The sequence below is a fragment of the Oncorhynchus masou genome, chromosome 22, assembly GCF_036934945.1.
Source record: "Oncorhynchus masou masou isolate Uvic2021 chromosome 22, UVic_Omas_1.1, whole genome shotgun sequence".
Taxonomy (NCBI): Eukaryota; Metazoa; Chordata; class Actinopteri; order Salmoniformes; family Salmonidae; genus Oncorhynchus; species Oncorhynchus masou.
Genome location: NC_088233.1, coordinates 60,246,341 through 60,273,559, shown reverse-complemented (window position 1 = coordinate 60,273,559; position 27,219 = coordinate 60,246,341). Strand labels below are relative to the sequence as shown.

The 27,219-nt window shown below is 45.1% G+C and overlaps 1 protein-coding gene across 5 annotated transcripts in view; it reads right to left on the bottom strand.

Moving 5' to 3' along the window:
• LOC135509743 (membrane-associated guanylate kinase, WW and PDZ domain-containing protein 2-like) overlaps positions 1 to 27,219 on the bottom strand; it is a 314,746-nt gene that overhangs the window by 4,535 nt on the left and 282,992 nt on the right. For 2 of the 5 annotated variants that reach the window (XM_064930645.1, XM_064930646.1), the window contains exons 17-22: positions 25,518 to 25,703; positions 14,999 to 15,269; positions 8,026 to 8,254; positions 6,505 to 6,648; positions 6,104 to 6,242; positions 1,108 to 1,196 (exon numbers count right to left, since the gene is read on the bottom strand). In XM_064930645.1, the coding sequence (XP_064786717.1) occupies positions 1,108 to 1,196; positions 6,104 to 6,242; positions 6,505 to 6,648; positions 8,026 to 8,254; positions 14,999 to 15,269; positions 25,518 to 25,703 (1,058 nt within the window). Of the gene's footprint in view, positions 1 to 1,107; positions 1,219 to 6,103; positions 6,243 to 6,504; positions 6,649 to 8,025; positions 8,255 to 14,998; positions 15,270 to 25,517; positions 25,704 to 27,219 lie in introns of all 5 variants that reach the window. The other 3 variants (XM_064930647.1, XM_064930648.1, XM_064930644.1) reach the window with 2 other exon arrangements.

Genomic DNA, 27,219 nt, shown 5'->3' with positions numbered 1-27,219 from the left:
ATAGGATATATAACTTCATCCACACCCAGATCTCTGTTCACACACATACAGCTACAATATCATCACCAGGACAGTCAGGACTATAAAGATATAGATCATTATGTCAGCGTCCCAAATTGCACCCTATCCCCTATATAATGCACTACTTTTTTTTACCAGAGCCCTATGGGGGAATACGGGTGCCATTTGGGATGCACATTGTGTGTGACAAGAGTAACTTTCTGTGAGTGAAGAGGTGTGTGTGCATATGTGAGGACGGCCCTGGCCAACACTGAGAGCAGTTTCACGCTACTGAGAGTGCACTTCACTGCACACTCAACCGTGGTGGTGGTCCTCTTCAGACCTGATTGTTTTTTCTACTGAGACCAACAGAACCAAGCACAAGCCTGATTGTCTCAACAGAAAAAAACAGATCTTACCATACACACTGATACAGACACATGCAGTGACAGACACACACATGTAGGATATATGCACACATGACAGCATGCACACACATACAGTGGGGCAAAAAAATATTTAGTCAGCCACCCACTTAAAAAGATGAGAGAGGCCTGTAATTTTCATCATAGGTACACTTCAACTATGACAGACAAAATGAGAGAAAAAAAAATCCAGAAAATCACATTGTAGGATTTTTAATGAATTTATTTGCAAATTATGGTGGAAAATAAGTATTTGGTCACCTACAAACAAGCAAGATTTCTGGCTTTCTGGCTCTCACAGACTTCATTAAGAGGCTCATCTGTCCTTCACTCGTTACCTGTATTAATGGCACCTGTTTGAACTTGTTATCAGTATAAAAGACACCTGTCCACAACCTCAAACAGTCACACCCCAAACTCCACTATGGCCAAGACCAAAGAGCTGTCAAAGGACACCAGAAACAAAATTGTAGACCTGTCATAGTTGAAGTGTACCTATGATGAAAATTACAAGCCTCTCTCATCTTTTTAAGTGGGAGAACTTGCACAATTGGTGGCTGACTATTTGCCCCACTGTAGGATACATGCCCACAAACTCACACACGCACGCACGCACACAAACACACACACAGGTTTAAATTAGAGTCAGAATGGAGAGAAAGACATGCAGATTTTCACGAACCGTGTCTTTAGAGTGGCCCATTAGGAAGAAATAGGGGGAACTTAGCGTGTCACTTTTCATGCACATGGAGAGGTTGGAAGGTACCATTCCTAAGGGAAGGGGAGTAAAAGCCTATACCAATCATTAGAGTTAAAGCAGGGGTTAAAAATAGACCCTTTCACAACTGTTAGCTCACAAAGTATAGTTTGATTATGCAGAAAGCATCGGCAGAAGACTGGGCACTGGTTATACTTGAGAGAAATACAGAGGACAGAAGAATATTGACAAAAGATCAGACGTAAAGTAGATGCTGTTTGAATGTCGGGTTATGGAAGCAGATTGAATTAGCTAAAGCTTTTGTTGTATCAGTTAATGTGTATTTCAGGTTCCACAGAGCAGCAGCAGTAAGAGCAGGTAGTTATAAAAAATGTGAGGTATGTAAATAGCAAACATCATGGTTAGGGCTGTGGCGGTCATACAATTTTGTCAGCCAGTAACTGTCATGCAAATAACTGCCGGTCTCACGGTAATTGACCACTAATTAACATAAACACTTTTAGCATCTCCGGGCTTCCACGCATAACCTACAAGCCACTGATGAAGATCGTTTGGAAAATCTACATTTGAAAAAGTCTCATAAATGCATTTAATATAGCCAACACCATCGCAATAAATTATATATTTTAAGCAGGTCTAAAGAAACATGATATGAAGAAAATGTAGCCTATTTCAGAAGAACAGACTAGCATATTCTGAGTTGTCCTTATCTTAGGCCCTGATCTGGCTATGCCATATAGCTGTGGTTTCAGGGCCTAACATTTAGCAGATAAGATTTGCTTATAATTCCCGTAGCATTACTTATATTATTTTATGGTAAGAAGAATACAACTGAAAATAGCTGAATAAAATAGAAGGGAAATATTTTTTTAATGATTTCTGATGGAGTGCGCACATGCGGCTATTCTGTGTTGAGAAGTTAACAAAGTGATCATTTGAAACAGTTTCTCCTATATGCTTAATTCAGAGTTATTTATGCAACTGTATGTGTCACACTCTGACCATTATTTGTGTTGTTTGTTTCTGTTTTGTTTGGTCAGGGTGTGATATGAGTGGGCATTCTATGTTGCATGTCTAGTTAGTCTGTTTCTATGTGTTTTGGCCTGATATGGTTCTCAATCAGTGGCAGGTGTTTGTCGTTGTCTCTCATTGGGAACCATATTTAGATAGCCTGTTTTGTATTGTGGTTCGTGGGTTATTGTTTATGTGTAGTTGCCTGTGTCTGCACTAGTTGTCATAGCGTCACATTCATTTATTTATTTTTTAAGTGTTCTTTGTGTTTTTTCGTCATTCAATAAAAGAATGGATTCACACGACGCTGTGCTTTGGTCTACTCCAATGATGATTTGAAAAAAGACGCAAGAAAAGCCTAGTTGTTAATGAAAGACTAATGAGGTGTGTGCGCTCTGCTCTGCTTCTTGTGCAGGCTGCACACACTTCATCTGTCTATCATTCACAATTTGACAAGCACTTGATAATATTCTCAGCCATCAGACTTTTCTCAATTTAATCTTTTCTTTACATATACTAAATAATATGTGTGAAATTAGTTTTGATTTAGAATGGGCCATTTTTATGCACCTGTTAAAGACCATCTGTAATGCACTTAAATAGCGAATGGAGGACTCTTTTCCCAAGGTTCATTTTCCTTCCAGCCAGGTAGGCTCCTCCGGTTGTAAAGTGAAGCAATGTGCTTAAAATTAGGAAAAGTTGAGAAATAAACATAGTAGGGCTAGCCTATACAAAGCTTATGAGATCCTCCTCTTTGAAATAGAGGCCACCAAAACAGTTTTCTCATGCATTTGCATAGCATAGCCTATTAAAATGTTGCGTAACATGGGCTTAAAGGAACACTTATTTCATTCTATGCATCAACCAGCTATGAGGAGCTGGCTCTCCCTGTGCAAGAGCTAATCCTCTTCTACTCAAACTCTGAATGCAGGGCTCTCATGAAGTGTTTGATCAGATTTTTGATAGCATTTGCATTGAGGGAAAATAGAGCGCTGAGTTCCAGGCCATTAGCGACTGACTGTTACAGTTTTTCTCAATTGCTAAAACACTAAAACCCATTGGCTGAACAAAGTTCTCAGTTGCCTAGACTCATTTAGCTAATTATGCAGTCAGGAGAGAACAAGTATTACACTGCCGATTTTGCAGGTTTTCCTACTTACAAAGCATGTAGAGGTCTGTAATTTTTTATCATAGGTACACTTCAACTGTGAGAGACAGAATCTGAAACAAAAATCCAGAAAATCACATTGTATGATTTTTAAGTAATCAATTTGCATTTTATTGCATGACCTAAGTATTTGATTCATCAGAAAAGCAGAACTTAATATTTGGTACAGAAACCTTTGTTTGCAATTACAGAGATCATATGTTTCCTGTAGTTCTTGACAAAGTTTGCACACACTGCAGCAGGGATTTTGGCCCACTCCTCCATACAGACCATCTCCAGATCCTTCAGGTTTCGGGGATGTCGCTGGGCAATATGGACTTTCAGCTCCCTCCAAAGACTTTCTATTGGGTTCAGGTCTGGAGACTGGCTAGGCCACTCCAGGACCTTGAGATTCTTCTTACGGAGCTACTCCTTAGTTGCCCTGGCTGTGTATTTTGGGCGTTGTCATGCTGGAAGACCCAGCCACAACCCATCTTCAATGCTCTTACTGAGGGAAGGAGGTTGTTGGCCAAGATCTTGCGATACATGGCCCCATCCATCCTCCCCTCAATACGGTGCAGTCGTCCTGTCCCCTTTGCAGAAAAGCATCCCCAAGAATGATGTTTCCACCTCCATGCTTCATGGTTGGGATGGTGTTCTTAGGGTTGTACTCATCCTTCTTCTTCCTCCAAACACGGCGAGTGGAGTTTAGACCAAAAAGCTCTATTTTCATCTCATCAGACCACATTACCTTCTCCCATTCCTCCTCTGTATCATCCAGATGGTTATTGGCAAACTTCAGATGGGCCTGGACATGCGCTGGCTTGAGCAGGGGGACGTTGCATGCGCTGCAGGATTTTAATCCATGACGGCGTAGTGTGTTACTAATGGTTTTCTTTGCTTGCCTATTGTCCTGTAGCCCATCCCAGCCTTGTGCAGGTCTACAATTTTATCCCTGATGTCCTTACATACTGTAGCTCTCTGGTCTTGGCCATTGTGGAGAGGATGGAGTCTGTTTGATTGAGTGTGTGGACAGGTGTCTTTCATACAGGTAACGAGTTCAAACAGGTGCAGTTAAAACAGGTAATGAGTGGAGAACAGGAGTGCTTCTTAAAGAAAAACGAACAGGTCTGTGAGAGCCGGAATTCTTACTGGTTGGTAGGTGATGAGATACCTGTGATTTTCTGGATTTCCCGTCTTTCACAGATGATGTGTACCTATTATAAAAATTACAGACCTCTACATGCTTTGTAAAATAGGAAAACCTGCAAAATCGGCAGTGTATCAAATACTTGTTCTCCCCACTGTAACACCCAGCACCTTCTAAGATTAATTGCCAATCTAAGATATATTTTATTTGAGCAGCATGTTCAAGAGCAGCAGGGTCAAGAGCTAAATGAGAATCCCATTCCCACCTTTGTGGGACAATGTCAGTTTCCACCGAGCTGCTCAGGTAAGGGAATGGTTTAACATCAATGGGCAGTTTATGAACTTGTACCTCCCTCCATACTCGCCTTTCCTGAATCCGATTGAGGAGTTTTTCTCCTCTTGGAGATGGAAAGTGTATGATAGACAACCCTGCACTAGAGTAAATCTGCTGCAAGCCATGGATTTAGCCTGTGGTGATATAAATGAGGAATCATGTCAGGGCTGGATACGGCACACAAGAGGCTTCTTCCCCCGTTGCCTCAGGAGGGACAATATTGCTTGTGATGTCGATGAAGTGCTCTGGCCTGACCCAGCCCAAAGACAAGAAGAAGCACATTGATCACATGTTTACTCTTTTGATTGTTGTCCCTTTTAGTATTGTATACTGTAGTACAGTGCATTGTAGGCTGTATACTGTACAATGGACAAATTGTATGGCCCTGAACATTGTGCTTTCAATTTATTAACAGTACTGACTGCTCAATAGATTTTGACTGGTTGCAGGTTCATATCAACAAAGCACAAGAATTACAGTATCACAGAGACAAAGGACAAGTTTGTGAGATGCAGGGTACAGTACTGTAAAAATAGGGGTACAAGGAGGAGGAAGAACAAAAAAGTAAATTGCAAAGAGCCAAGCAGAGTAGTAATTTCTGATACAATTAGAGCTACTATGATAGAACATGTTTTTGTTCATCAAAAGACAATGACGGAAAAATATGAATATTTTTTAAGATTAAAAATGTACTTCTCCCTGAGAATTTTATTTTTTGAACAATGTGTTTTCTATTTTTCGGTGTATCGTTTACTGACTGCTTTAGAGTGTATATCATTTTGATCACTTTGTTTATGATTTGAGAACAATGTTTGATTTTGAACACAGGTAAAACTGTTTTGAGGCGAATATTTCATTTTGCGAGAGGAGTCAAAGGTTATGTAAATAGTGCTTGAAGATGAGGTTTTGTGTTGAATGTTTTCAGGAAATGGAGTAAGGTTTCAGAAATTGTGTTTTAGCAATTGAGAAAAACTGTAACACATTTGGTAGGCTATTAATGACCATTAGCTGCATCAGAGCACAGTTTTGGAGAAGTCTAGTCTACCATTCAAGTCAAATTTGACTGCTGTCATGACTCGTGACTGTGCCGTAACAGCCCTAATCATGGTTGTAACATTTGCAGTGATGTGTGAGAGAGAGAGAGAGAGAGAGAAAATAAAATAAAATAACGAGAGCAAAAAACAGACAGTCACCCAGAAACAAAAAGATAGTCTGAGAGAGAAATTTTTTATTAAAGAGAGAGATAAATTGATAGAGCAAGAGAAGGAAAGCGCGAGAAAGAGAAATAAATATGAGAGGTGTGTTTGGTGGATACCCACCATACTCAGGCACCTGTCCTGTGCCTCTCTTCAGCAGCAGTCTCACCCACCTCCCCCCTGCCTTGATCAGCTCGATTGCCCGGGCGTGAGTCATGTCTCGGGTACTATCCCCATTTATCTCAATGATTTGATCCCCCACCTGAGAGAGAGAGCGAGAGATAGAGGGAAGAGGCAGTGACATAGATTGAGAGAGACATAAAGAGAGAGAGGGGGAGAGTGGGGGAGAGATAGAAATAGAGACAGGGAGAGTTAGAGAGGAGAGACAAAGCGATTAAAAAGAGAAAGTAAGGATGGGACAGGATGAGCATAGAGAGGTCATACTGTATGAAGTACTGCATCACTATTGAGATGGAAAATAATGTGGCTGCATTGCAGACAAGACAAGAAGTGATGTCACTTACCCTCATTCTGCCATTGCGGATGGCCGGCCCATCCTCGGCGAGCCGCAGCACAAACAGATCCAACTTGTACTCCCGCCCCCCACGGATACTGAAGCCAAAACCCTTCACACTCTTCTCCAGCTCTACCGTGAAGTAGTCAAAGTCCTGTGAACAACACACAACCAATAACCAACATTCATTAAAGCCAATACATAGCCAACCAATAATCTGTCTGTAGTCTGGGATGTGTAGTTTTACTTGTCTGTAATATGGGATTCTGGGGTGTGTTGTCTTACCTGTGGTGTGTAGTAGGGGATACTCGGATCGGCAGTGGTCTGAAGTCTGGGGTGAATCCCTAAATGCAACTGTCCACTGAGTGTTGTCTGAACCTCTTAAAGGTTAGGGTGCATTATTTCTACTTTTTGATAAAAAGCGTGCAAAATTTCAACGTCCTGCTACTCATGCCAGGAATATAGTATATGCATATGATTAGTATGTGTGGATAGAAAACAGTTTCTAAAACTGGTTAAATCATGTCTGTGACTATAACAGAACTTGTGTAGCAGGCAAAACCCCAAGGAAAAACTGTTCAGAAAAAAAAATCCCTCTGGCAGTTCCCTGTATTGTCTATGGCAAGGGAAATTAGATAGCGCCCAGTTTACAGTTCCTACAACTTCCACAGGATGTCACCAGTCTTTGGAATTGGGTTGAAGTTAATCTTTGGTGAAATGAAGAAGAGGCACTTCCTGGCAGAGGTTACACTGTGGATAGTTATGAAAGAGAGAAAATCGTCCATGTATTGTTGACTTGATGCTATTGAATACAGATCGCCCTGTCAACAATTTGATTGATTATTAACGTTTACAAATACCTAAAGTTGGATTACAAAAGTAGTTTGAAATATTTTGGCAAAGTTCATAGGCAACTTTTGCATTTTTTTGTAATGACGTTGCGTTTTGGAAAGCTGTTTTTTTCTGGATCAGACGAGCTTTATAAATGGATATTTTGGGTATACATGGACGGATTTAATCGAAAAAAAGGACCAATTGTGATGTTTATGGGACATATTGGAGTGCCAACAAAGAAGCTCGTCAAAGGTAATGCATGTTTTATATTTTATTTCAGCGTTTTGTGTAGTGCCGGCTATGCTAATTCTTTTGTTTATATCTCGTTCAGGTGGTTCTCATGCTTTCGCCGAAAAGGATTTTTAAAATCCTGTAGCTTTAATTGAGTACCCTGCATGTGTGATTTAATGAAAGTTTGAGTTTTATCTCGTACTATTTGAATTTGGAGCTCTGCATTTCCCCAGGCTATTGGCCACAAGAGACGCTAGCGTCTCTATATCCCTAAGAGGGGATTCTGGCATTTATAGTCTTAACGTTGATGTGTAGTAGTCTTACCTGTGGTCTGAAGTCTGGGGGAACTGTGCCAGTGGAAGCTGTGCAGTTTTTGAGTGTTGTTTGTGCTATGGCATTCTGTGCTAATTCTGGGCTTTGGTATGGTGTGTACTGTAGTAGGGAAGTCTGGGATATTCAGTCTTACCTGTGGTCGGAAGTCTGGGGGAAATTGTGCTAGAGGGAACTGTGCAGCGAGTGATGTCGAGTGCTGTCTGTAGTCGATGAGGGGAGGAGGGTGCCGGTAGTCCAGTGTGGGCGGCTGCCGGTAATCAGTCACTGGAGGGTGCCGGTAGTCGACGGGGGGCTGCCGGTAGTCGGTGAACGGAGGCTGGCAAATGTCTGGTTTCACATCCTGCCTGGCTTTCACCTCTGACCTGTGGACAACAGACAGAGGGTTGAGTGTTTATGTCCCAAATGGCACCGTACTCCCTTTGTAGTGCACACACAAACACACACAAAAACCCTTCAGACTTTAACCCTCTATCTAACCCTGGGAGTTAGAGCCAGAAACTGTGGGACTCTTTCAATAGGCACCCTTCCCTTGGCCTTAGTTTCCACATTACTAAGGACCTATCATGGTCCAAACACATCAATACAGTCGTGAAGAGGGCACAACAACGTTTCTTCGCCCAGGAGGCTGAGAAGATTTGGCATGGGCACTCAGATCCTCAAAAAGTTCTACAGCTGCACCATTGAGACCATCTTGACTGGCTGCATCACTGCTTGGTATGGCAACTGCTTGGCATCTGACCGTAAAGACCTACAGAGGGTAGTGCGTATGGCCCAGTACTTCACTGGGGCCGAGCTCCCTGTCATCCAGGACCTTAATACCAGACAATGTCAGATGAAGGCCCTAAAAATGGTGAAAGACTTCAGTCCCCCCAAGTCAGAGACTGTTCTCTCTGCTACCGCATGGCAAGCGATACTGGAGCACAATCTAAGATCAAAAGGCTCCTGAACAGCTTCTACCTAAGACTGGCTACCTGGACTATTTGCATTGATCCCCTTTTTTTTGCACTTGCAATGACTCAATGTGTACTCACTGGAATCTACCCACACACTCACACATACTACATTGACACTCCAACACAAACAAACACACAAACATACGCTCACACAAAACACACACGCATATTGACGCCACACACACACACATGCACGCACGCATGCACACACACACACACAAATATATATATATATATATATATATATATATAGACACACTTTAACATACACTGCTCGTACTCTGTTAATTGTCCTGATTGCCTAGTCACTTTTACCCCTAACTACATGTAGATATTACCTCAATGACCTCGTACCCCTGCACATTGACTCGGTAGTGGTACTCCTTTTATATAGCCTTGTTATTGTTATTTTGTGGTATTACTATTTCCTATTTTTATTTAGCACATTTTCATTACTTTTTAACTCTGCATTGTTGGGAAAGGGCTCGTAAGGAAGCATTTCATGATGAAAGTCTGCACCTGTTATATTTGGCGCAAATACAATTTGATTTAGCACGCTACTGCTAACTGCTTTTGTCTATACAGCCATATTGTGTACTATGCTAGCCCCACTAGCCAATGCTAGTAGCTCTACTGTGTAGTAACCCATTGACTTTGGCCTACTAGCCTAGCATGCTAACTGTTAATGCTTGTCGGCCTGGTTCCTATGTTGTGTTCGGTTAGCCTAGCCCCTGTACATAGCCCCTGTTAGCCCTTTGTTAATATCTTATCGCTGTATATATGCCATTACCCTCTATTGCTGCCTATGTTCCTACCATAGCATTACTATTCCTATAGCCTTACTGCTATCCAGGAACTCTACACCAGGCGGTGTCAGAGGAAGGCCCTAAAAATTGTCAAAGACCCCAGCCACCCCAGGCACAGACTGTTCTCTCTACTACCGCATGGCAAGCAGTACCGGAGTGCCAAGTCTAGGACAAAAAGGCTTCTCAACAGTTTGACCCCCAAGCCATAAGATTCCTGAACAGGTAATCAAATGGCTACCTGGACTATTTGCATTGTGTGCCCCCCAACCCCTCTTTTACACTGCTGCTACTCTCTGTTTATCATATATGCATAGTCACTTTAACTACACATTCATGTACATACTACCTAAATTGGCCCGACCAACCAGTGCGCCCACACATTGGCTACCCGGGGTATCTGCATTGTGTCCCGCCACCCACCACCCGCCAACCCCTCTTTTACGCTACTGCTACTCTCTTCATCATATATGCATTGTCACGAGTCCGACTGAGGGTGGTTTCCCTTCCCGGTCGGGTGGCGCTCGGCGGTCGTCGTCACCGGCCTATTAGCTGCCACTGTTTGTCTTTTCTCCCCCTCCTTGTATGTTTATTGGTAGCACCTGTGTGTATGATTAGTTTGTCTTTATTAGACAGCCGGCCCGCCTGGTTGTTGTGCGGGATTATTCTTTGTAACCTTCTGCTCTGTATCAGAGGAACGTGTTAGTTCCTAGTCGTGCCTTTTTTGAATCGTCATTTTGACATTCCCTGTGTTTTGGGGCCGTGATCATTGTTAGCACCCTCAGGTGTGTTTTTAGTGCATTAAAGAGCACAGCATTGTACTCTCTGTCTCCTGCCTTTGACTCCACACCCACGACACCCGGATTGTTACAGAATCCCACACCTAAATTGAATGGAGTCAGCAGGAGCAGCAACCAACCCTCTCCCATCGATGGAGGAATGGATTCTTCACCACACCACCGTCCTCCATTGGATCGGATCTGCGATGGATCAAGTAATGGAGAGAATGGACCGATGGGAGAGGAGTGGTCTCCTCTCTCCACCTTCGGCACCCCCGGCTCCGGACTCCCCATCTCCCGACTCCAGCACCCTCCGTCTGACGCTACCAAGTGCTTATGATGGAGCGGCGGCAGGTTGCCAGGGGTTTTTACTTCAGCTGGAGCTGTACCTGGTCACCGTCAGACCTACTCCCTCGGGAGCGGAGAGGGTGAGTGTCCTCATCTCCTGCCTCACGGGTCGTGCTCTGGAGTGGGCCAATGCAGTCTGGAATGGCCCAGACTCAGCACGGGAGTACTACCCAGAGTTTTCTAGCCGCTTCCGTGCCGTGTTTGATCACCCTCCAGACGGCCGAGCGGTGGGAGAACGACTTTTCCATCTCAGGCAGGAGAGGAGGCGCGCCCAGGATTACGCGCTGGAGTTCCGGACCTTGGCAGCAGGATCTGGGTGGAACGACAGGGCCCTTATTGACCACTACAGGTGTAGTCTCCGGGAGGACGTCTGCAGGGAGTTAGCGTGTCGGGACACCGCTCTGTCACTGGATGAGCTGATAGACATGTCTATTCGACTGGACAATCTGCTGGCTGCCCGCGGGCGTTCGGAGAGGGTCCTGTGCGTTTCACCGCCCAGCCCCTCCGCTCCCATTCCGATGGAGTTGGGAGGGGCTGTGCCGAGGGGTACCGGAGGAGGAGGCCTTCCCTGCACCAACTGTGGTCGGAGAGGACACACGTCTGATCGGTGCTGGGGGGTCCGTCTGGGAGTAGAGGTGGCAGGCGGAACGCTTCTCGATCACCCCAGGTGAGTCAGCATCAAACTCACCCAGAACCCCTTGTTGGCCACCTGTTTGTCTTAACTTTTTTCCTTCACTTTTTTCCCTCTTCCCAGCATAGGGCGCTAGTCGATTCAGGCGCAGCTGGGAACTTTATGGATCGCGGACTCGCCCTTAAGTTAGGGGTTCCGCTTGTGCCGATAGATTCTCCCTTTCCCGTGCACTCCCAGATAGCCTGCTATTAGGGTCAGGGGTGGTCAGGGAGATCACGGTCCCACTGGACATGGTGACGCAGGGGAATCATAGGGAGCGCATCAGTCTTTCTATTATTGATTCGCCTGCGTTTCCAGTGGTGCTGGGGATTCCCTGGCTGGCCCGGCACAATCCTAAAATTTTGTGGAGACGGGGTTCTCCAGGGGTGGTCAGAGGAGTGTTCTGGAAGGTGTTTTGGAGTTTCCATCGGTGCCACGTCGGTGGAGAGTCCAGACCAGGGTTCCACCGTGTGCATTCCCCCCGAGTATGCCGATTTGGCAATCGCTTTCAGTAAAGTGAAAGCGACTAAATTACCACCTTATCGACCGGGAAGGGATTGTACGATAGATCTCCAGGTAAACGCTGCGCTTCCCAAGAGTCACGTGTACCAGTTGTCCCAGGAGGAGACGTTGGCGATGGAGACATATGTCACGGAGTCGCTGGGACAGGGGTACATTCGGCCCTCCATCTCACCCGTCTCCTCGAGTTTCTTTTTTGTGAGGAAAAAGGAGGGAGGTTTGCGTCCGTGTATTGATTATAGAGGTCTAAACGCCATCACAGTGGGGTATAGTTACCCTCTACCTCTCATCGCTACGGCGGTGGAATCATTCCACAAAGCACAGTTCTTCACAAAACTGGATCTCAGGAGCGCATATAGTCTGGTGGGTATTCGGAAGGGAGATGAGTGGAAAACCGCATTTAGTACCACATCAGGCCACTGTGAGTACCTCGTCATGCCGTATGGGTTAAAGAATGCTCCAGCCGTTTTTCAATATTTGTAGACGAGATTCTCAGGGACCTGTGCGGGCAGGGAGTGGTTGTTTATATTGATGACATTCTGATCTACTCGGCCACTTACCCCCGCGCATGTGTCTTTGGTACGCAAGGTGCTTGGGAGACTGCTGGAGCATGACCTATATGTGAAGGCTGAGAAATGCGTGTTCTCTAAACGAGCCGTCTCTTTTGGGTTAATCGCATTTCCACCTCGGGGTGGTGATGGAGGGCGACCGCATTAGGGCCGTGCGTAATTGGCCGACTCCGACCACGGTAAAGGAGGTGCAGCGGTTTTTGGGTTTTGCCAACTACTACCGGAGGTTTATCTGGGGTTTTGGCCAGGTAGCGGCTCCCATTACCCCACTGCTGAAGGGGGTCAGCATTGGTCAGCATTGGTCAGCAGAGGCGGACGGAGCATTCAACAAGTTGAAGGCGTTGTTCACTGATGCACCCGTGTTGGCAAATCCGGACCCCTCTCTAGCATTCATAGTGGAGGTGGACGCGTCCGAGGCTGGGGTGGGGGCCGTGCTATCACAGCGCTCGTGTACGCCACCAAAACTCCGCCCCTGCGCTTTCTTCTCAGCAAAGCTCAGCCCAGCGGAGCGTAACGATGATGTGGGGGACCGGGAGTTGCTAGCGGTGGTTAGAGCTCTGAAGGTGTGGAGACACTGGCTTGAGGGGGCTAAGCACCCCTTTCTCATCTGGACTGACCACCAGAATCTGGAGTATATTCGGGCAGCTAGGAGACATAACCCACGTCATGCAAGGTGGGCCATGTTCTTCACCCGGTTCCGGTTTACTTTGTCTTATAGACCGGGCTCCCAGAACGTGAAGGCTGACGCACTGTCCCGCCTTTACGACACGGAGGATGGGTCCACCGAACCTACTCCCATCCTTCCCGCCTCAAAGCTGGTAGCACCAGTGGTATGGGAGGTGGACTCGGACATTGAGCGGGCGTTTTGGGCGGAACCTGCGCCGCCTCAGTGTCCGGCGGGGCGAAGGTACGTGCCGCTTGGTGTTCGGGACGAGCTGATTCGGTGGGCTCACGTCCTACCCTCCTCGGGTCACCCTGGGGTGACGAGGACAGTGGGGAGCCTTCAGGGGAGGTATTGGTGGCCTACTTTGGCTAAGGACGTTAAGGGTTATGTCTCCTCCTGTTCGGTGTGCGCCCAGAGTAAGGCTCCTAGGCACCTTCCTAGAGGGAAATTACAACCCCTCCCCGTTCCACAGCGGCCATGGTCACATCTATCAGTAGATTTCCTGACCGATCTTCCGCCGTCTCAGGGGAACACCACAGTTCTAGTGATTGTGGATCGGTTCTCTAAGTCCTGCCATCTCCTCCCGTTGCCCGGTATCCCTACAGCCCTACAGACTGCGGAGGCATTATTCACCCATGTCTTTCGGCACTACGGGGTGCCGGAGGACATCGTTTCTGATTGGGGCCCCCAATTCATGTCTCGGATATGGAGGGCTTTCATGGAGCGTTTGGGGGTCTCTGTCAGCCTGACCTCCGGTTATCACCCCGAGAGTAATGGGCAGGTGGAGAGACAACCAGGAGGTGGGTAGGTTTCTGCGGTCGTATTGCCAGGATCGGCCAGGGGAGTGGGCACGATACATTCCCTGGGCTGAAATGGCCCAGAACTCACTACGCCACTCCTCTACTAACGTGTCCCCTTTTCAGTGTGTGTTGGGGTACCAGCCGGTCCTGGCACCATGGCATCCGAGCCAGACCGACTCCACACCCACGACACCCGGATTGTTACATGCATAGTCACATTAACCATATCTACATGCACATACTACCTCAATGAGCCTGACTAACCGGTGTCTGTATAACGCCTCGCCACTGTTATTTTCAACTCTTTTTACTGTTCTTTTATTTCTTTACTTACCTATTGTTCAGCTAATACCTTTTTTGCACTATTGGTTCGAGCTTGTAAGTAAGCATTTCACTGTAAGGTCTACATCTGTTTTATTCGGCACGTGACAAATACACTTTGATTTGATATAACATATTGTAATACACTGTCTATTTCTGTCTCGGTTTAAGAAACCACTTATACTATTCACATTCAATTTCCTTCTTGTACTGCCTTCTCTGTCCGGTGTGGTGTGGCAATAAATGTATGAGCAGTGCATCTGTCTCCTGCTGGTAATTTCCATCCTGTACCTATAATAACCCGGCACCTCTGTCAGAGACAATCACCAGTTGGTGGCACTCTTTTTCACACACACTCATCATTGCCAAGGCCAGCAGCAAGAACCGGATCACTTTCCTTCCTTAAACAGTCCTGTTTTACTCAGTCATCACACACACACACACGCACACACGCACACACACACTGTAAATGTATACAAACATCCACAATGCCCCCCACCCCACACACATGTACACACACAACCAAAATCCACCCTCACCCAATCCGTCATGCACACACACACAAAACGCCATGTCCAAAGTGCATAGGAGAAGCATCCTAATAACTGTAGTTGTAACTTCTGACAATAATGACTCTCACTAACAGATAGGGTCAAGCATTCCTCTCTCTCTCTACATACCTTCCATCGTGGAGGTAGATTGGGGGAGGGTGACTGGGCGGCTGGGCGACCGGGCTCTGCTGGGCCCCTGGCGGGTTGGGCTGGGCGGCTGCTCCTGGGGCCGGCTGGGTGTCTACTGCTAGTACTTGGCCTGGCTGGGCTGTTGGTGGTGCTGGGCCTGCCTGGGAGGCTCCTTGGCTGGGCTGCGTGGCTACAGGGCTGGGCTGTGCCTGGGGGCTGTGTTTCTGGGTCATGGGGCTCTGCTTCTCTGAGCTGGGCCCTGAGTTGGGATCTGAGATGGAGAAATTGAGTTTTCATGGTAACAACAGATATGCTTTGTAGTAGTAATGGAGACGTTTCATAGCAACAATTGACACAAAACAACACTGTGTGCCCTGAGACAGAGGGAACAGGAGAAATCTAATTGAAAACTAATTAAAAAATTAACATGACGTAATAAGAAAAGGAAATGTAAGATATGTCACTTTAGTCCCCAAAGATGTAGGCGCTGTTATCTCTCTCTCGCCATTTTTATATAGTTATATCTCTCACTTTTTCTCTCTTTTTATTTTCCCTTTCCATCGACCTCTAACAGACATTATAAACTGGGTGGTTCGAGCCCTGAATGCTGATTGGCTGACAGCCATGGTATATCAGACCGTATACCACGGGTATGACAAAACATTTATTTTTTACTGCTCTAATTATGTTGGTAACCATTTTATTATGGCAATAAGGCACCTCGTGGGTTTGAGGTATATGGCCAATATACCATACCTTAAGGGAACATTTTGACATTTGCTGTATGGTTAGTGAGAAAGTCCATATTGCAAATGTACGGTCCCTTACTAGACGTCCGAAAACGTTTGTAAAATTCGCGGACGGCGTCGGGCCGAGCGGCAGGGCCGGACCTACCGGGAAGTCATCAAATGAACTTTGTCGGACATTTGGTTTCCGTTTGATAAAATAATCAAATTTTGGTCATTTTTCCGCTATCCCGGAAAATCCCACAAGAGGGCATAAGCAAAATCATATTGCAATTTGACAAAACATCACGAATCACGACGGGGCCTTATCTCGAAAACTGAAAATATTTCGAAGCCGAAACTTGGTGAGCGTAGGTTTGGCATAATGGGCAGTTGGCCCCGAACAAGATGGCATCTAGGCCTCAACGGTTTTTGAGTTATGGCCATTTTTCTGGGATTAAAGGTCCAAAATGAAAATAGAGAAATTATTTTTCCACTTCACGTCAAAGTCAAGGAGCCTCCGTTGTCAATAAAAAACAAACAATCTATCGTCATTTAAGAGAAATCGTACAATGACAGATTGGTGATGTTCAAAGATAGTTTTTTTTTTCAACAGTTACAGATCCAGTTGCAGGGTGTTCATACGAATATTTTTAAAGTGTGCTGCGGAGCTCTGCGAGATTTCTGTGATTTTCTATGATTTTCTGAAATAACACACACTCACTAAACCCTCCGTAAATAACTCAGTTCTTAACGTAAAGACTTAAAACTCAGGATTCTGTAAAGGCATACCCCAGTGAGGATATGAGTTTATTTTTAGCTTCCTGTGCCAACAGGAAGTGCCTTCAATGGTGTCATAGTGGCTGTTTCCAAGGGTTAAAAAGGTCAGATCTTTTCAAAACTTCATATGTGTGATTAGGCAACCCCCTGAACTGTAAAATCAGTCATTTCTCCCAACAGATGTCAAAGAAAAGCTCTCACACACACACACAGCAAGGATGGAGTGACAAAGTGCGGTGCTTAAAGACACAGAGAGCACACAATAGCATTACCATAATCCCTAGGCCGTGCCGAGTTCAACGAGATATCCCGCTTGACCGTAGCTCGCTCGGTCTAAGCGCAGCGACCATTAGAAAAGTGGTCCCAAAATGAAGCCTGCACCACAATGTCATTTGCTTTTGGGTGACAGTGAGAGAACCGTTAGGGTGAGAAACACAATTCGATCTCAGGTACGTTCCTAAGGTCCCCCCGATCCATGCAAGCCTAACCTTGACCGTGTGGCATTAACCCTTCACAGTTAAAAGAAGGTGTTTACATCAAACAGTTTGCATTGACTTCTCTCCCCATAGGAATGCATTGCATTCACCCCTAAATTCAACCTGAAGCCTATATGGGTTATGAATGCCATATGAACCTGTCTTCGGTAACAGTCCATCAGGCCAGTATGAGGCCTACCTGTGTTGATGCTAAGCTTCCTGGACCAACCGGAAGTGGTTAAAATCACCCTAAAAGTGTATATCCATTCCCTGCCTGCAGTTTGATGGACATAGTGCATTCAACCATGTGTAAATCAGTCAATTCCTAACGTAAAGACTTAAAACTCAGGATTCTGTAAAAGCATACCCCAATGAGGATATGTGTTGACTTATAGCTTCCTGTGCCAACCGGAAGTGCCATAATTGCCATAAAGAAAAGCTCTCACACACACACAGCAAGGATGGAGTGAAAAAGTGCGGTGCTCAAAGACAAAGAGAGCAGGCAATGGCATAAACATAATCTCTAGGCCATGCCGAGTTCAACGAGATATGCCGCTTGACCGTAGCTCGCTCGGTCTGAGCGCAGCGACCATGAGAAAAGTAGGACCAAAATGAAGCCTGCACCACAACGTCATTTGCTTTTGGGTGACAGCGGCGGAACCGTTAGGTTTAGAAGGACATTTCAAACACAGGAATGTTCCTAAGGTCCTCCCGATCTGTGGAAGCCTAACTTTGACCGTGTGGCATTAACCCTTAACAGTAAAACAGGGTTTTTTGATCTCACAGATTACAATGACATCTCTCCCCATAGGAATACATTGCCTGCTCCCCTAAATTCAACCTGGAGACTATATGGGTTATGAGTGCCGTATGAACCTGTCTTCGGTACCAGTCCATCAGGCCACTATGAGGTCTACCTGTGTTGATTCTAAGCTTCCTGGACTAACCGGAAGTGGTTACAATCGCCCTAAAAGTGTATATCCATACCCTGCCTGCAGTTTGATAGGCATAGTGTATTCAACCCTGTGTCAGTCAGTTTTTATGGTAAAGACTTAAAACTCAGGATTCTGTAATGGAATACCCCAATGAGGATGTGTGTTGAGTTATAGCTTCCTGTGCCAACCGGAAGTGCCATAATTGGTGTCTCAGTGGCTGTTTTCGAGGGGTTAAAAAAATCTGATCTTTCCAAAACTTCATATATGTGATTAGGCAACCCCCATGAACTGTAAATCAGTCATTTTTTCCCATAAAATTTCAAAGGAAAACTAAATCACACACACACACAGCTTGGAAGGAGGGACCCATTGGGGTGCGTAGAGACATACACTCCCTGCATTAGTTAACCTTGTTGGAACTTTTAAAGAACCGTCAGACCTAGAGTTCCGAAACTTTAGAATCCTTTTCTAGACCTCAGGTCGATAGTGCGTGGTGAGTTACGTCACTCTAGAAGGTTCTCGGACCGAGAAACAGCCTCGTACATTTGCAATGACTTCAATTCATTTTTGCATCACGAAAATGTTGACATTTAAAAATGTCCCAGAGTCACAAGACTAGTTGCATTGTGGCCGTCTCGGCCCATAGAGACAGAACCCAACGTTTCTGTCCGATAGCTCATTCAAGGACCCCGTAGCAAGTCATGGAAAAAAGTGGATTTTCAGCACCAATTAGGGTTTTACTCGGACACCGAAGGACCTATCGAGCCGAAACTTGGGATTCGGGGTCGCCTCAACTAGGCCTACACATAACACAAGAAATGGACCCACAGCTAGAACATAACTACGTGTTTTATGTTTTTTTTTTTGGGCCAGCTCTGAAGTATGTGATAGATGGCTACTAAACGAGTTGGGAAAAGTGGGTTTGGTGTCAGTTTGTATCAGTTTGGTGTCAGAATGATATCTAATTGACTGATGGACGGTGACTTGCTGGTGACTCTTGTCCATTTGCAATATGTTTAAACAGTGAGGTACCATCACCAAAAGTGACATTCTGAAATCAACCCTAACGAGCGATGGAGAGGTACCAGAATCACTGCCCAGCCATCCCGAGTTCATCGGGCCAGTCAATTTTGCATTCCTGCATGATTTTTATAGCATGACAAATTCGTGATGGTGAATGCCCATTGAACCATATTGCAAATGCACAGTGACTTTGCAAAAGTGAGAAAACATAAACAAATGGACATAATGAAATCAACACAACTATCACTGCCAGGCTATCCTGTGTTCATCAGGCCAGTCAATTTTGCATTTCTGCATGATTTTTGAGCATGCCAAATTTGTGATGGTAAATGCCCATTGAAACATATTGCAAATGCACGTGCATTTGCAATATGATTCAATAGTGAAAAAAACATCACCAAATGGACATGATGAAATCAACACCACGAGTGATGGAAAGGTGCAACTATCACTGCCCGGTCATCCTGTGTTCATCAGGCCAGTCAATTTAGCATTTCTGCAGGATATTTAAGCACGACAAATTCGTAATGGTGAATGCCCATTGAACCATATTGCAAATGCACAGTGACTTTGCAAAAGTGAGAAAACATAAACAAATGGACATAATGAAATCAACACAACTATCACTGCCAGGCCATCCTGTGTTCATCAGGTCAGTCAATTTTGCATTTCTGCATGATTTTTGAGCATGCCAAATTTGTGATGGTAAATGCCCATTGAAACATATTGCAAATGCACGTGCATTTGCAATATGATTCAATAGTGAAAAAAACATCACCAAATGGACATGATGAAATCAACACAACGAGTGATGGAAAGGAACAACAATCACTGCCCGGCCATCCCGAGTTCATCAGGCCAGTAAATTTTGCATTTCTGCAGGATTTTTGAGCATGTCAAATTTCTTATGACATTTGGCCCCCACAAAACATATGCCTTATGCACAAGTAAAAAATAAAATAAAAATTATGATAATAAAATACGACTAAAGTATGTTGATACAGTTCTTATACGTGTGTAATTGACACAAAAATCGAAAGAATTTTGAAAAACGGTCCAGAAAGCACTTTTTTAGGGGTGTGTGAAGTTTATGAAATTTTGCAATTTTTGACTTTTGACTTTTAACTTCCTATGAAATCATATTGCAAATGGACAAAACATATGCCTTATGCGCATGTAATTAAAAAATAAATGATGATAATAAAATTGGACAAAAGTACATTCATACAGTTCTTAATGTAATGTACTGACAGTGTAATTGACAAATTCATTTTTTAAAAATTTTGCTTTTGGATGTTGACTTGGGGTACATTTCCAATATGAAAAACCACGGTGGAGCGCACACGCCACCTGTTGCCATATGGCATTTGCAATACATTTTGCATGAATCAACGCCGAATTGGGTGGTATTGGACACCGTGTATATGGTTTGTCCTATGCCAATGTTTTCCCATTCATTTTTGTCCATTTCAGGGGGGTATTCCCTTACACGTCTAAGGGCTGTGTCCAGGCACTCCGTGGTGTGTTGTGCGTAAGAACAACCCTTAGTCGTGGTATATTGGCCATATACCACAACTACTCGTGCCTTATTGCTTAATTATTCATCCAGGTATGTCTCGTCAAGAGATTCTTTTTCACTTTGAAGCTAATATCATAACTTTCACAACTGGGTCATTCTATGAAAACGATTGGTTTTTGAACAGCCAACTTTTACAAATGTTGCTTTTTTTTAAATCAAAACTTATAGTCAGATAATAGTTAACCCCTTAACATTATAAATCAGTATAAATGACAGCATAACATATTTTGTAGATTTTTACTACATTACGTAAAAAAATACTTGTGCTGCTTTTTTGACACTGGTTACTTATATTTTAGATGACAATTCAGGCTTTCTAGAATGTAATTTCTGTATTTAATTTGCATATATAATCAAAGGGAGAAAAGGTTAATTGTCCATACAATTTATTATTACTAGTAATCATTTTTTTTAATGTTTACCCATTTTCTCCCCAATTTCATGGTATCCAATTGTTTAGTCGCTACTATCTTGTCTCATCGCTACAACTCCCGCACAGGCTCGGGAGTTGCATCTTGACCAGTTGGATCATCGCCTGGTATGGCAACTGCTCGGCATCTGACCGTAAGGCACTACAGAGGGTAGTGCGTATGGCCCAGTATATCACTGGGGCCAAGCTTCCTGCCTTCCAGAACCTATATAATATGCAGGTCAGAGGATCAGACTCCAGACCTGACTGCCCTCGACCAGCACAAAAACATCCTGTGGGGACAGCAATAGCATCGAATAGTCCCCGCGATATGCAACTGTTCAGGGAAGTCAGGAACCAATACACGCAGTCAGTCAGGAAAGCTAAGGCCAGCTTCTTCAGGCAGAAGTTTGCATCCTGTTGCTCCAACTCCAAAAAGTTCTGGGACACTGTGAAGTCCATGGAGAACAAGAGCACCTCCTCCCAGCTGCCCACTGCACTGAGGCTAGGTAACACGGTCACCACCGATAAATCCATGATTATCGAAAACTTCATCAAGCATTTCTCAATGGCTGGCCATGCCTTCCGCCTGGCTACTCCAACCTCGGCCAACAGCTCCGCCCCCCCCCCCGCAGCTCCTCGCCCAAGCCTCTCCAGGTTCTCCTTTACCCAAATCCAGATAGCAGATGTTCTGAAAGAGCTGCAAAACCTGGACCCGTACAAATCAGCTGGGCTTGACAATCTGGACCCTCTATTTCTGAAACTATCCGCCGCCATTGTCGCAACCCCTATTACCAGCCTGTTCAACCTCTCTTTCATATAGTCTGAGATCCCCAAGGATTGGAAAGCTGCCGCAGTCATCACCCTCTTCAAAGGGGGAGACACCCTGGACCCAAACTGTTACAGACCTATATCCATCCTGCCCTGCCTATCTAAGGTCTTCGAAAGCCAAGTCAACAAACAGGTCACTGACCATCTCGAATCCCACCGTACCTTCTCCGCTGTGCAATCTGGTTTCTGAGCCGGTCACGGGTGCACCTCAGCCACACTCAAGGTACTAAACGATAACATAACCGCCATCGATAAAAGACAGTACTGTGCAGCAGTCTTCATCGACCTTGCCAAGGCTTTCGACTCTGTCAATCACCATATTCTTATCGGCAGACTCAGTAGCCTCGGTTTTTCGGATGACTGCCTTGCCTGGTTCACCAATTACTTTGCAGACAGAGTTCAGTGTGTCAAATCGGAGGGCATGCTGTCCGGTCCTCTGGCAGTCTCTATGGGGGTGCCACAGGGTTCAATTATCGGTCCGACTCTTTTCTCTGTATATATCAATGATGTTGCTCTTGCTGCGGGCGATTCCCTGATCCACCTCTACGCAGACCACACCATTCTATATACTTCCGGCCCGTCCTTGGACACTGTGCTATCTAACCTCCAAACGAGCTTCAATGCCATACAACACTCCTTCCGTGGCCTCCAACTGCTCTTAAACGCTAGTAAAACCAAATGCATGCTTTTCAACCGATCGCTGCCTGCACCCGCATGCCCGACTAGCATCACCAACCTGGATGGTTCCGACCTTGAATATGTGGACATCTGTAAGTACCTAGGTGTCTGGCTAGACTGTAAACTCTCCTTCCAGACTCATATCAAACATCTCCAATCGAAAATCAAATCAAGAGTCGGCTTTCTATTCCGCAACAAAGCCTCCTTCACTCACGCCGCCAAACTTACCCTACTAAAACTGACTATCCTACCGATCCTCGACTTCGGTGATGTCATTTACAAAATTGCTTCCAACACTCTACTCAGCAAACTGGATGCAGTTTATCACAGTGCCATCCGTTTTGTCATTAAAGCACCTTATACAACCCACCACTGCGACTTGTATGCTCTAGTCGGCTGGCCCTCGCTACATATTCGTCGCCAGACCCACTGGCTCCATGTCATCTACAAGTCCATGCTAGGTAAAGCTCCGCCTTATCTCAGTTCACTGGTCACGATGGCAACACCCATCCGTAGCATGCGCTCCAGCAGGCGTATCTCACTGATCATCCCTAAAGCCAACACGTCATTTGGCAGCCTTTCGTTCCAGTACTCTGCTGCCTGTGACTGGAACGAATTGCAAAAATCCCTGAGGTTGGAGACTTTTATCTCCCTTACCAACTTCAAACATCTGCTATCTGAGCAGCTAACCGATCGCTGCAGCTGTACATAGTCTATTGGTAAATAGCCCACCCATTTTCACCTACCTCATCCCCATACTGTTTTTATTGATTTACTTTTCTGCTCTTTTGCACACCAATATCTCTACCTGTACAAGACCATCTGATCATTTATCACTCCAGTGTTAATCTGCAAAATTGTAATTATTCGCCTACCTCCTCATGCCTTTTGCACACAATGTATATAGACTCCCCTTTTTTCTGCTGTGTTATTGACTTGTTAATTGTTTACTCCATGTGTAACTCTGTGTTGTCTGTTCACACTGCTATGCTTTATCTTGGCCAGGTCGCAGTTGCAAATGAGAACTTGTTCTCAACTAGCCTACCTGGTTAAATAAATGTGAAATAAATAAAATTAAAAGGAAGCCCCATAAATTGTCAGAGATTGCAAATCACCCTAGTCATTGACTGTTTTCTCTGCTACCGCATGGCAAGCGGTACCAGAGCACCAAGTCTAGGACCAAAGACTCCTTAACAGCTTCTACCCCCAATCCATAAGAACAATTCATCAAATGGCCATCGGACTATTTACATTGACCCCCCCCCCTCCCAATTGTGTTGTACACTGCTGCTACTCACTGTTTATTATCTATGTATAGTCACTTCACCCCTACCTACATGTATAAGTTACAGTGCCTTGCGAAAGTATTCGCCCCCTTGAACTTTGCGACCTTTTGCCACATTTCAGGCTTCAATCATAAAGATATAAAACTGTATTTTTTTGTGAAGAATCAACAACAAGTGGGACACAGTCATGAAGTGGAACGACATTTATTGGATATTTCAAACTTTTTTAACAAATCAAAAACTGAAAAATTGGGCGTGCAAAATTTTGTGTGCCATCAGGCTCCCACGCCTCAGCCGGTTCGTTAGGCTCCCACGCCTCATTAGGATCATCGGGATTTCACGCCCCAGCCGGATCGTCAGACTCCCACGCCTGAGCCGGCTCACCAGGCTCCAACGCCTCTGCCGGTTCGTCAGGCTTCTACGCCCCCAGACGGCTTGCCCAGCGCCCATGCCTCGGTGGGATGCTGGGTGGCACCCTTAGGGGGGTACTGTCACGCTTGCTCCCGCTCTCCCTCTCTGGCGCCAGACTGCCTATCATTAGGCACACCTGTCACCATCGTTACATGCACCTGCGCTTCATTGGACAAAACTGGACTCCATCACTATGTTGATTGCCCCTCCTATATTCTGTCCTGATGCTGCCTTGTCCTGTTCCATGACCGTGGTTAATTAAATGTTCACTCCCCAGCTGTTTTTTAGTGAAATTCATGTTTCTTTACAAAATATGTAATTGTTGTACTGTATGTGTGTCCATAGTTTTGTTCAATGATGTGTTAGTGTATGTAATTTGTTTTGTCTAAAACTTTGTTCCCCCTGATGCTTTTGGACCAGGTCTCTCTTGAAAAAGAGTGAGTATAAGAGAGTAAAAACCTGTATAAATACAAAAAATACATCTGTCTCTAAGCAATTTGAATGTCTGGTCCTAATTGTGGGTTTGGTAATAATGCCCCATTTACACTAGTGGGAATTTATCACCCTCTCTCTGCCTCAACACGTGCTCTTAGCCAATGGTCTGACTTGCTATCTAACTATGCTAAATCTGAATTAGGAATTTTGGGTGATCTTAATCTGGATTGGTTGACTACTGGAGTGCTTTTAGTTTGTATGCCCCCAGCTCATGAATCAGCCTTCAGGCCACCTTGAAATTAGACTCGCTGGTCTCCATTGGAAAGTTTAGATGGAGCTTAAGGGAGGTCATATGTGAGAGTTGTGTTTGTTTTGATTCATCTTGTAAAATGTATTTATTGTATTGATATGATTTATTGTAAGTTCATGTTTACAGGGCTCCCTTGCAAATGAAACCCAGGTCTCAATGGTGACCAAACCTTTATAAAAAAATAAATAAAGACTGTAAAAACGGGACACAATACATCTTTGCTTTGCACTCAGCATTAAGGAGTTGTAATTGGAAAAAACAGCAACAGTCCACCTAGAGACCCCACAATTCTCTCTCTCTCTTTCACACTGTCTCTCTCTCTCTCTCACACTTTCTCTCTCTCTCTATCTCTCTCTCACTCTCTCACACTCTCTCTCACTCTCTCTCACTCTCTCTCTCTCACACTCTCACACTCGCTCTCTCTCTCACACACACTCTCTCTCTCACACACTCTCTCTCTCTCTCTCATACTCTCTCACACTCTCTCACTCTCTCTCACACACACACTCTCTCTCTCACACACACTCTCTCTCTCACACACACTCTCTCTCTTTCTCACACACACTCTCTCACACACACTCTCTCACACTCTCTCTCTCGCTCTCTCTCTCATACTCTCTCTCTAACTCACTATCACTCACCTTCCTCTGGTATGATGTGAAGGGTGACAGTGAGACCGGCATCTTTGATGAGCTTGACAATGTCAGCGTGGGGCATGCTGATGATGGACTGCCCATTGACAGCCAGGATCCGGTCACCAATCTTCAGGCTCCCGCAGCGGTCTGCCGGGCTGCTCTCGACGATACGACCGATCTTATGGGGCACAGCTAGTAGCGTGGTAGAAGCAATGGTTGAAATGTTAGAAAAAGGAAGAATATGAGGGTTGTCAAGTGCTGGACAGAAGAAGAAAAAAAGTAGTAATGTTTTCAACTTTGTAATCTGCTCTCAAGTGTTTTTTGAGAAGTGCACACAAGAAAATGTTTGATCCTTCTGGGAAACTGACGAAACTCTGTCTTGTGTGTGACTCAGCAAACCATTGTGGGAGCATACTACAGAGGAATCAAATCTAATGTTATTAGTCACTTGCTCTGAATACAACAGGCGTAGACCTTGAAATGCTTACTTACCCTAACCAACAGTGCAGTTAAAAAAAAAAAAGAAAAATAAATAAAAGTAATAAGTAATTAAAGAGCAGCAGTAAAATAACAATAGCGAGACTATATACAGGGGGTGTACCGGTACAGAGTCAATGTGCGGGGGCACCGGTTAGTTGCGGTAATATGGTAGGTAGAGTTATTAAAGGGACTATGCATAGATGATAACAACAGAGAGTAGCAGCGGTGTAAAAGGGGAGGGGGGCAATGCAAATACCCTGGGTAGCCATTTGATTAGATCTTCAGGAGTCTTATGGCTTGGGGGTAAGAAGCTGTTCAGAAGCCTCTTGGACCTAGACTTGGTACTCCGGTAATGCTTGACGTACGGTAGCAGAGAAAACAGTCTATGACTAGCGTGGCTGGAGTCTAACAATTTTAAGGGCCTTCCTCTGACACTGCCTGGTATAGAGGTCCTGGATGGCAGGAAGCTTGAGTGATGTGCTGGGCCATACGCACTACCCTCTGTAGTGCCTTGTGGTCGGAGGCTGAGCAGTTGCCATACCAGACAGTGATGCAACCAGTGATGCAATGCTCTTGATGTTGCAGCTGTAGAACATTTTTGAGGACCCATGCCAAACTTATCAGCTGAGGGGGAATAGGTTTTGTCGTGCCGTCTTCACAACTGTCTTGTTGTGCTTGGACCAAGTTAGTTTGTTGGTGATGTGGACACCAAATAACTTAACTCTCAACATGCTCCAATACAGCCCTGTTGATGAGAATGGGGGAGTGCTTGGTCCTCTTTTTCCTGTAGTCCACAATCATCTCCTTTGTCTTGATCACGTTGAGGGAGAGGTTGTTGTCCTGGCACCATATGGCCAGGTCTCTGACCTCCTCCCCAATAGGTCTCGTCGTTGTTGGTGATCAGGCCTACCACTGTTGTGTCATCTGCAAACTGAATGATGTTGTTGGAGTCGTTCCTGGCCGTGCAGTCATGACTGAACAGGGAGTACAGGAGGGGACTTAGCACGCACCACTGAGGGGCCCCTATATTGAGGATTAGCGTGGCGGATGTGTTGTTCCCTACCCTTACCACCTGGTGGAGGCCCGTCCGGAAGTCCAGGATCCAGTTGCAGAGGGAGGTGTTTAGTCACAGGGTCCTTAGAGTAGTGAGGAGCTTTGAGGGAACTATGGTGTTGAACACTGAGCTGTAGTCAATGAATAGCATTCTCATATAGTTGTTACTTTTGTC